Below are 12136 nucleotides of genomic sequence, written 5' to 3'. Positions count from 1 at the left end.
ATGTCGGCCCACTAGATTATATTTGTAGTATGATGATTGTCTTTGTGACAATTACATGTTGTGCCTGTATCTACTTGATATCTTTGCGACTCTTATTGATATGATTATCTGTGTAGTGGTATGGGTGAAATAGATCTGATATCGGTTGAAAGATACCGAAGGGGGTGAGATAGACCCAATACCGATTGAAAGATACCGAAGTGGGTGAGATAGACTCAGTACGTTTTTTACTGTTATATATATATATATATATATATATATATATATATATATATATATATATATCATATGGGGTATTTTAGGGGAACTCAATAAGCTTTGTGCTTACAGTTTTTTGTTTATGTTTAAGGTACTTCCAGCTCAAAGGGGAAATACCCAACTTGATTGCAATGCATCCACCTATGGTTTGCTGCATCACGTGATTTTGGGATTTTGTGCTTCGATAATATTTTACTATGATATACTCTTGACTGTTTTTGCATGATTACATTATGATTGGAATGAATTTAAAAATGAAATTTTCTCTGAACTTTTGGGACGTTACAAGAATTGCAGAAGATACACGAGGAAAAAATCATAGTGGAGTCTAGGAAATTTTTGTATATGATTACTTGGGTACATCTATGTGTCAAATTGCTTTTGTGATCTGTAGGAAATAGTAACTTGGGAAAACTACGAGACATCTTGTGGGACGAGTATGAGTAGGTATGGAAGGTAGTATAGGTCTGTACTACCGGAAGCATAGGACTCATACTTGGATCAGGAGGAGTCACAAGGTTACTAAGGAATTAGTGATTGCATTCATTTTTGTTCATTGCCACCATTACCTTTATTTCGTTGATGATTTCTATTTCGATCCTTCTAGTCAAAGCAAATCGAGTCCGCTTAATCTACAAAGTAAGTTCGACATAGTGTCCAAATTTAGATAGAATGAAGAGATAATCGATGCGATAAATTGAAGTATCACAGTCACCGCTATGATTAAGCATCATGTAGCTAAGAAGTGCTACCTGCTAGAATGTGATAATAACACATTAGAACATGAAGGAAGGTACCCTTCATGTGAGGATCAGACTCAAATAAACCTGAGTCTAGCCGTTGCATCATACGACAAAATTTCATTAGAGCATTACTATTCGGTATGTTACGATAATCGAAGTAAAGACCCTGTTTTAGGTTAAGTCAATTGTAAAAGGAGCAGGAGCCTCCAATGAAGATCAAATTTAGAAGGAGGAGTAGGTGTAGGAGTGAGCACCATAAAAAATTTAGAAATATCAAAGTTGGAATGTCAATAGAAGAGACAGTAGAGTTATGGTTATTACCTAGGATGGAAAAGTAACGTGCGAAGTCATTATACAAGCCCAGTTTTGTTGATGATTCTAGGACGTAATCATTCTAGAGAGGGGATAATTATAACACCCGCAAATTCAGACTAACATGATAAGTAATAATTGTTAAAATTAAATCCTTGAATAGGATAATCTATAGTCGTGCGCGCTGCAGACTATATAATACAAGTTTCGCATTAAGGAAAAATAGGAAAAATTAGCCGAATTGTCCGTAAGTCGTAAAATAAGTGTGCCAAAACATATATATATATATATATATATATATATATATATATATATATATATATATATATATATGTGTGTGTGTGTGTGTGTGTGTGTGTGTTCTATTTGGAAAGTACATCGTCCTGATCCCAAAGATATAAAGTTTATAGAAATCCGAGTTCATATGAAGGAGATATGAATTTTATAAGATATAAAACTCAAACGAGTAATTAAAAATTATTAACGTCAAAAGGTACAAAGAGAATGGTTGACTTTTGGGTAATGTCACGAAAATGAAAATCATAGTACTCCTTAAGATATGAATATTGGTAAAAGGAACACCAAAATCGGAGTCCTTACGAGAGAGTTATGATCGTTGCAAACTCATTAAATCATATAAAAATAAGGGCTAAAAATAAATTCAAAATTAGTCGATGGAGTCTGAAGAAAAGTTGTTGATCTCGTCGAGAACTTTTTCGGGATATAAAGAACGTCAAAAAATGGAGCTCATATGAAGAAGTTATGGAATTTACAAAATCTGCATTTTATGTAGCGCACGGTGGGCGACGCGCTATTCTAGAAGGTGAAAATGCAGACTATGGAGAGCCTGACATGTGACACAAAATGGTTGGGGAGTCATCTGCCCTGCGGTAATGATTCCTCTGGCATTACGACCTTTACCACAATGATGCTGTCCATAGATCAAATTATTTCGGTATGAAATGAACTTATAATCATAGAATCGACTCGATCATCAGATTATAGATTATAAGTTCATAACCCAAGCCCATTACCATTTTGGGCAGAACTGATCTACTAATTCTTTGATTCCAGTTAGTAAGAGGGATCTTGAACTAAGAAATAGACCCTAGAAATTAAAAAAAGGGTATCATGTCTTTAAAATGCGCCACGTGCACCCCTTTTGCACGTTGTGTACCCCAAAATCGACTATAATTAGGAGGCCAAGACTCATTCTTTCTCCCATAATTTTCGAAACACCCTCTCTCGATTCCTATTAGTTTGAGCCTATTTTCTATTAGTTTGAGCCTTCAGCAAAGCCCTGCGATGCCTAATGTACTAGTAGCTAGCGAGTTGAAGGTTTGTGAGTGTAATTTCCTAACTTTTGTCACGAAGAACCTTTATAAGTGAAGCTACACTCTAGTCTTTTCAGTGTAACTTATATTTATAGTCATAAGTCATTATTAATGACCTATACATTAGATTTATCTATGATTCTAAATCATAATACTGATTGATCTACTTACAGGAGAGGTGTCTATAATGTTCACATTGACTTTGTTGTTGGATTTTAGAAAAGCTATATGCCGAAATGATCCAGCCTCCCAATTGTCTTAACTGGCTGATCCTTACTTGATAGATCTTGATGTAGACATTAAGATGAGGATCTAGACTATTATTCGTCACCAGGATCATCAGACTAAAACTCTGTATTAACTATACTTAGTGTGACATCCCCCATTTTTCAGAACCATTTTAAAAATTTTCTTTACGCTTTTAAGTATTGAAATACGAAAGTTCCCAGTTAAATAAACATCTTTGAAATAACAAAATTTATTTTATTAAAACCTTCGGGATGTCATTCGTTTATATCCGAACATACGTTACAACATAAATAAGTACTGAAATAACTAATGCAAGCATATCTTATATTCCACTCAGCATCCTAGCCAGGCAATTTCAACTTTGGCTCAACTACCTATGATGCAATAAAATGAGCTGGTCACATTTGGGAAACATGGTGAGATACATAGGGTTTTGAAGCCCATAACACTTTAATGTTAAAATATCATTCCTGCAAGACATATTTCAAGTGTAAATATATAACATGTCCTAAGACCATCTACCCAATCCCAATTGATCCTCACAGATCCTAAGTTGACAATCATCTGGAAGAATCACCTTACCAAATGAACTATCTAAGAAACTGATTGACTACACCTGCTAGCAGAGTCAGTGGCTAGTGTAAATCATATAAGGCAACCAATGTTCAGAGATTTTGATGAATATGGATTTCCATTTCATCTGCGTCCATCAGTTATAAAGCCATGCTAGCAATGTAACTCACAAGACCGCCTAGAACAACCAAGTATTGGTCATCTACTCTGGTAGATGACCCAGACATACCGTCCGATTGTCTAATTGGGACCCACCATTTCTGGTCAACCCAAGACGAGGAGGACTACACTCTGATCTGGTCCGACACTCTAACCCAACTATGAGACTTAGTCGATGTCAAGCCTATCCGACACTAAGCAATCCTTTATAAGTCTTATTCCTAATCTAAGGCAAGACCTATATCTAAAGGCAATTGATTTCTACAACAATTCCTAATCCAAATGTTACTATCTTATCTTTACAAATAGAACGCAATACAAATAATACAAGCAACATTTATTATATGGATATTTTAAAGTTAAGATTATGTTCTTTATAATAACTACACACTCACTTGAAAAAGTGTCTGGTGATTGGTGAATCGGGCAGAGCTTAGCCTTACAGCTTTCTCGAAAGTCCTAGATACACATAACGCTACATCTCAGTCTAATTTCATAAAGAACTTCAATAAACACTGTTGGTTGCCCTGTGCATGCAAGTTGTACACAAAATAGGATTGCATAGACTGTCGAATGAAGATTCTACCCTAAGTCCAGAACCAAACAAGGAACAAGAAATGCGGCTAAACCGATCATTCTAGGGCTATACTATCCTAATCATATACAAGTTTGAAAGCATAGACATAGCAAATAACTGGTCCGATATAAACTCCAAGTAATACATGGCATCAAGTTCTATCGAGCTATAAGGCATCACTAAAATCAGACAGTTCTATCATATGATTCTTGAAGGTATCCTTAGCCCTAATCTAACATGCAATTCACATATCAAGTATACTAATCACAATACATAAGTACGGGTAACTTGGGAAACACTTACTTGAACTCGGCTAATTGTACGTATTACACTCCCATTTTTCTAAAAAGAATATTTTTTAAACATTCAAATTCTTTTTCTTTCAAAAATATTATCATTTCCTCAGTTTGAGTTCTGACACACCCAAAACGGTGCCCGAATCCCTTAAACCAAGGCTCTGATACCAACTTGTAACAACCCAAATATCAAGATAAAATTTTTTATTTTGAAATAAGAGTTACAATCATCACATTATTCCAAAACCATTACATAATAACATTGTCAAATCATCCGAGTACAATATCAAAATGTGCGGAAAATAGTGAGGAGAAAAATGATCTACCATCACGTAGGGCCCTTTCCCTTAATACCGGAAATACCTGAAACCACATATATAAACTGTTAGCAAAAGCTTAGTAAGTTTCCCCAAAGTACCACATACCAAGCATAAATAAGTTGGTGATGTGGGCCAAACCATAGTCTTACAAGTAATTTCCTGTCGAGGGCCAAGTCCTGGTCTTCCATACAGTTGCCAGGGGCCAGATCCTGATCTTTCATACATATGTCAGGGGCTATTTACTGGTCTGTTATACAGTTTCCAGAGTCCAAATCTTGGTATTTCATATACATATCACATATATAGTTAACAACCTGTATCACAAATAATAGGTCGGCCTTGGTGCCTTCAACCCAATGCTATAGTGAGAAAACTCACCTCAGTCTGCTTATAAATAACTAAATGCTCGACTACCGAACCAGGAGACTCCACAATGAACATAAACAAATCACCCTAACCAGAAATAGGTTATAAACCATAACCGTGGGCCTAAATCCCATATCCAAGCCCTAAGATAAAAGCCTATATTACCCTTCCCATAATGGGCCTAACCAAACTTGGCTCAATAACACAATAATGGACCCCAAGGCCCAAAAGGCCCTACTCATGCAACTTAAGGCCCAATAATAAAATCCTAGGGCCCATTCATACATCAAACAGTCCAAGGCCAAAAACCTAGCTGATGCCCAAAAGTCCAAAGCCCAACCGAAGACCAAAAGGCCAAAGGAAAACCTCTGCAAAACGTACGCTCTGTGTATGCTCTGTATGCTTGGCGTACTCGACCACCCACCAGTACACACATCGTATACCTTGGTACTCCGGCGTACTGGGCTGCTTGCTATCTTAAGCCAATAAGTGCTTAATTTGTTCATCCATTAAGCCCAACTATCATATCTCGTCCATTTTAGGGTTCTAACACATAAAGTTGGCAACTTTAACCCATAACATGTCTTAATTAAACCCAACATCCAATTTTTATCCATCAAAGCTCATATTAAGGACATACATTCATGCATGGAATCAAGTCAACCATCAATATGACATTTTTATGCTACTATAACAACAAAGGGACTGGGATCTAACACCTCTATTTCCTGGAGCTGCCCAAACTCACATAGAGAACCCATGGGATCAAATAAAGCTCATAAATAAGCCCTAAACTCTAACTATCAAATGAATCAGCAAGGTAAGAACTTTATACCTTCAAAAGCTCCCAAAGTTGATGACGACTCTAGATCCAGAAACTCAACCTTAACAAATGCTTGGTCTTCAAGTTCCTTCTTCTTGAATACACACAAAAATGCCAAAAAATCACTTTTAGTGCTCAAAAATACTCAAAGGATGAACTAGGGTTTCAATAGGATGTAATGAACAGTGGATGCTGATGTAGGTAAGTGTCCAAAGGCCATAATGATGTTTAAATGGGGTGCAAACCCTAAAAATTAGGGGTTGACCAGACAGAGGTATGCCCCGCGTACATCACGTATGCCTAGCATACAAGGGACCATATTTGCTAAAAAATCTTAACTTAAGGGATAAAAGAATTAATACCTGAAATAAGGTGTTACACTTGATTTGGAAACACCGCTTCTTTGTATCCTTCAACCTAGGATAGACCACTAAATTCGATTCAAGATAGTGTTTCCTTTATCTTTCAACACTTTCATGTACTCCTTTGATTCTTTGAAGACTTGTTTGAGTACAACTCTAGGAATAGGTTTCTCATTCGAAACATCATCCTCATAACTCACATAGTCTTCAACCACAACATGATCAAGAGGAGCACAAACTTTGGATGTGGAAGGTTGATCACTTTTTACTTTCTACATTGAATCGTGAAAATTTTGTTTGCCTTTAGCCATTGAATTGACATTAATGACAAACAATCGTGAGTACTCGATACACTCATCAACCTCAGTTTCATTGATCTTGTCAAATCATCTTCGATATAAACAAATTTTTGGTGAGTATCAAGTGTTGAATTCTCAGTCATTTTCAAAATCTTAACTTGTTCATTTTTAGTTAAAGTCTCATTCACAATATGCACAAGGTCATCAACTTTCAAATGTTCATTAATATTTACAATTCCATACGCATATGAATTATTTGGAACTTTATCATAATCTGCTATCTTACTTTCACAGTCATAAGTAGTTTCGTCTATTTGTTCTCTTTTTAAATCAAGAAAAGGAAGTAGTTTACGATAATGTTCACTACAAATTTTAGCAGAATGATGAAGTTCTGTAATTTTAGCAGACAATCGCTTAGCATAATTGTAGTAAATATTGCGTTGTTTAACAAGCATGATGTTGTCTATAGGAATATAATCTCTATCAACTAACAAATTAGTGATCCTTAAATCTAGAGCTTCTATTACACCTTTATTTTCTTATAATTTGTTTTTAGCTTCATAGTAAAGGGACTTGGACCTTTCTGCTTCACTACTCATGGAGAGTAACATGTCATTAAGATATGCACAAGTATTATCAAATTCAACCAAAACATCATTATAAGAAGATGAAAGAATTTTAAATGAGTTAAGAATATCATGTACCTTAGTAGCCATCGGTGATTTTGTTGATTTAGTGGACACAAAACACCGTCAAGTTATTTCTTCCTCACTAATCTCTTCCACAACCACTTTCTCCTCATCATCTTCCTCCCATTTAGCATACATGGCTCCGTGAGTCTAATTTCGTATCTCATCGTTATCTGATACAGACGACCATATATGATAAGTGTCATCTTCCTCATCACCTCCTCTAGCCATCAAAGAAACTCCCTTGGTTCAAGCACGAATCTCTTCTATCTTCTCAACATAGTATGCTTCATCCTTGACTTTCTCCTTCAAGGTGTCCCAAATCTGCTTGGCTATAGAACATCCATGAAAAAAGTTGTAAACTACTGGTGGAAGAGCATCGCGTAGTTCACATAGACATTTCTTATCATCCACCTTCATCATATTTCTTAAGTGATCACATCATCATTTCTAGCAGTAGTTCCAAGAGTAACAAACATTTCTAGAATAAACAGACCTTTGTTAATGACACACATCAAGTCTTCATCAATTCCATTTAGGTAGTCTTCCATCCTATCAGCCCATTGCTCATAGTACTCGATAATCAGCATTGAAATCTTAGTTAACGAACCAAGAAAGTAAGAGAAGTTTGTCATTGTGTGAAGACTGAACTTTGCCATTGTTGTATGGATTTTAGAAGAAAGAGGATTTTTGGATTTAAATCGATATTTAAAAAGGTAATCAAACAAAGACTGAGTAGAAATCAATCGCTCTAACACGCAGAGTGAAAAATCTATTCACAACAATCGATCAAATCAAGTTTAATGAATCAAATTGCAGAAGTTTTTGATTTGGAAAGAGGGATTAAAAAATAAAAAACATGAGAAAACTGCAATCGATTGGATGAATCCTGCTCTGATACCAACTGATGTGTGTTAGGATTGATTACGAACACAAATGATACTCAGAAAACTATTAAGAACACAAGATCTAAATATAATTTGGTTGGCTCGTATTCAAGTCTAAAATAAGTATAAGAGTTCGAGAGTACAAAAGATAGAATGACACTCAAAAGTTCTTTCTCTACTCTAGTACCTATCCTATTTATAGGATACAACACAAACTTACAAAAAATTACAAGGACTAACCATCTAAGCTTCAAATACAACAATACCTTGTAAAATAGATAGAGAGTCGAAATCATTTGGATTTCGACTCCTTACAGACTCAAACCAATTCGAATGCTCGCTAATAACGTTTTTACCCCTACAAGATTGGATCTTAGAGACTTACAAAGCTGTAAAAGGCCACAAGAAGGTTGATAACTTCAGAATTTGCTTCCTTCAACACCAAGATGCAGTTTCCTCCTTCAAAATCACTACAAGGAAGTAAATAAGACCAAAAGGCACCAAAAAATGCTAGGGTTTTATTGAGAGAGATTCTCTAGAGATGGAGGCTATCAAAATGATGAATCCAATGAGATTTGGTCCATAAATAGGCTCAAATCCTGAGGCTTCTAGGGTTTTGCCCATCAAGATGTTGCGCCGTGAATTTCATTAAAAGTCGTCTCATGCCCTTTACAACCCTCGTGTTGTCACCTAGGGAAATCCAAACTTAAATAACTCAACTTAAATAATCCAAATACATACCATGAGAATGGGTGTTACACATGTATTCAAATGGGTTGACGAGTTAAATCCTTCAGATATCTTAATTCTTGAATATTTGAAATGTGTAATATACTAAATATGAAATTAAGTTATTCAAAATATTCATTATGCATAAATTTAGTTTGTTCTATTTTTTATGGTGAAGATTCATGGTTACACTAAAATATGAGATGATTGTTGGTGAATTTAATATCACCAAGTTGTTTTAGTGTAATGTAATGTACCATATTTCCAGGAGAGTCTAAACTTTGATTTTATACATGTTGGGAGGTATAGAATGCATATTTGTATAAGACGGATTTGTTCTCGGTTTGACCAAAATGATCGGGGTCTAATGGATAGAGCCTATGATGGTCATTACAGTGGTAACTTCCAAACAATTATCACTTCCATGGTTTTGATGGTAAGTTCAAAGTGGTAACTTCCACATAGTTACAACTTCCATATAATAATTTTATAACTTCTAGCAAAACCATTTGGTAACCTTCGTTGCAAGATTTGGAAACCATATCAATTTTCTCAAAGTTGGACCAAATTTGAAGATTGTAGCAAACCATGGGGACCAACCCTGTAATGTACTATTGTTATACTTATAATCATAATAATTATTTTAAAATTAACATAAATAAAGCACTTTTAACCCATACGAATTGATAATATGCTACAACAAAGGTCAAGCTAGCTTTTTTAATTGAGATTTTAGCATGGTCCAATGAATGCAGATGACAAGTAATTGTTATACTTATATATGTTACATAGCAATCACTTAAAAGATTATTGGTTAAAAAAATTAATTTGCAATAAATTAAATATGATTATACCAGTAGTTAAAATTGCATTGGGTAAAACCGTAAAAGTATACGACTAAGTAAACAAGTCACTAACCGTTATTTTAATCAGGAATTAGATGTTTTTGTCCTATTATAATTTTTTTAATAATAAATAATGATCATTGACCCAAGTGATGGAAGTTATAAAAGTTTTTGAAGGTTACAACTAAGATAGTTTTATTTTATTGTAAATTGAAATTTACAAATCACAAATGATATTGCCGTAAAATCTTGTACATTATGCATTTGGACATGTACAAGGCTTTAGATTTTGATAGTTTTTCCTAAAAATATTCCAATTAAAATAATAACATAATTAGCTGGTGTTTCCACACTTTATCATTGCAATGAGGAGGCACATAATCTTTATAATTTGATATTATACCTCCTTTCCTTCCACCTTCCATTTAGTCTATATATACAATCTCTCTACCAACTTCTTTTTCATCCCTGTATCTGTATATAACCTCCATCCCATCTTCAAAACCAAAAAAAGAAACAAACCCACCTCTCCATTTGTCTCAAACTCTATTGGGTGTCGATCAAAAAATGGCTTTTTCTTCAAATATGGTCATTTCTCCTAGAAAACTTAGATATGATGTGTATTCATATTCATACCAACAAGACTCGAAAACCCCTTTGGTCATCTCTGTTCTTGCTTCTCTCATTGAAAGAACTTTGGCTAGAAATGAAAGAATTAGTAGAAAATGCGGGTTAAATGTCAATCACAGTGGTTCGAAAAGTAGAGTTAGGATTTTTGACTGCAACGAAACGCCAGATATGACGATTCAATCGTATCTTGAGAGGATCTTTAGGTACACCAAAGCTGGCCCGTCGGTGTATGTTGTGGCATATGTGTATATTGATCGGTTTTGCCGCTTGCTGCCGGAGTTTCGGATAACTGGCCGGAATGTTCATAGGCTTCTGATCACAACGATTATGGTGGCTTCAAAGTATGTTGAAGACATGTAAGTTCTTGTGTTCTTTTCATCATATATATATTTCTTTTTTATATATATACATGGAATAAGCTGGTGTAATATATATATTAATACTATTACATACCGACATTTATAAATGCCGGTAAATAATCGATTCCCGTTACACGAACGTTAGCACTACTTTAAGAGTTTAAGTTATGATGAAATAGTTACATTACTATATGGCAAAAAAAAAAAATATGTTTTACGACATGCATGTCACCGATGGCCCAATGTTTTCAAGATGAGAAGGTACAACACTTAATGCTGATGTTGAATAGGTCATCAATAATTCAAGAAAACGATATAAATATATATGAAAAACCTGTGTCCTGTTTTTTAGTTATAAAATTTCCTATAACAAAAATATACTTTTTGAGCATTAAATCTAAAAAAACAACTTGATGCAAATTTATTAATTTATTCCATTTTCTTGCAGGAATTATAGAAATTCATACTTTGCAAGAGTTGGAGGCATAACAACTAATGAAATGAACACATTAGAGCTTGAATTTCTGTTCTTGATGAACTTCAAACTGCATGTAAATGTGACTGTTTTTGAGAGTTATTGTTGCCATTTAGAAAGGGAAGTGAGCATTGGAGGTGGATATCATATCGAGAAAACTCTGCGATGTGCTGAAGAAATAAAATCCCAGCAACGAGGGTACAGTCAGATTGCCAGAATTTCGTTGTAAAGCGAACTTATTTTTGATTTATGTATAAATGGAAATATGTACAAAGAAAGTCTTACGAGGGTTTTTGCTTCAAACAAGGTTTACTTTTGATTGACTACAAAAGATGCGTGTGTTCAAAATGAGATCTAGGATGTGTTCATAGTTTTGACCCCTTTTCAACGGGGATCATGTCATCAAATACAAAGAAGTGTAAAATAAGTTGTCATTAGATAGTTTTGAATTATATTTTATATCCGATTTTGAATCGTTTTTAGAATTTGAAACCCTGGATACTAAGATTAGACCCTACAAAAACTTGTTTCAATATTTTTATTTTATTTTATTATTATGGAAAAGGACACTTATGAAGAATTTAATAGAAAAAAATATGTGACTCTCATTGATGTGCAATTAATGCAATTATATTATGATCCAATAACCTTCTCAGTTAACCAGCCTGATTAGCTTTATATATATTATTATCTATATCTATTTTGGCGATGGCATATTTCAGAAATTGAAGCAACTTTCCATAATTATTTATTCCAAGTACTATATTACTTTTAGATTGGAATGATTAAATCAATAAACTTATGTTTAAACAACTTGTATATAAATATTAAGATTCCAATCATATGTTGGA

General features: G+C 34.4%; 1 protein-coding gene across 1 annotated transcript; it reads left to right on the top strand.

Moving 5' to 3' along the window:
• Positions 1-10249: 10249 nt before the first annotated feature.
• On the top strand, positions 10250-11770 carry LOC111896030 (cyclin-U2-2). Its single transcript, XM_023892062.3, has 2 exons — positions 10250-10807; positions 11259-11770. The coding sequence occupies exons 1-2, from the start codon at positions 10389-10391 to the stop codon at positions 11512-11514; spliced, it is 675 nt and encodes a 224-aa protein (XP_023747830.1). The 5' UTR covers positions 10250-10388; the 3' UTR covers positions 11515-11770.
• The last annotated feature ends 366 nt before the right edge of the window (positions 11771-12136 follow it).

Source organism: Lactuca sativa, chromosome 4 (assembly GCF_002870075.4).
Source record: "Lactuca sativa cultivar Salinas chromosome 4, Lsat_Salinas_v11, whole genome shotgun sequence".
Taxonomy (NCBI): Eukaryota; Viridiplantae; Streptophyta; class Magnoliopsida; order Asterales; family Asteraceae; genus Lactuca; species Lactuca sativa.
The sequence above is the reverse complement of the archived record's forward strand: the minus strand, read 5'-3'. Positions and strand labels throughout refer to the sequence as shown.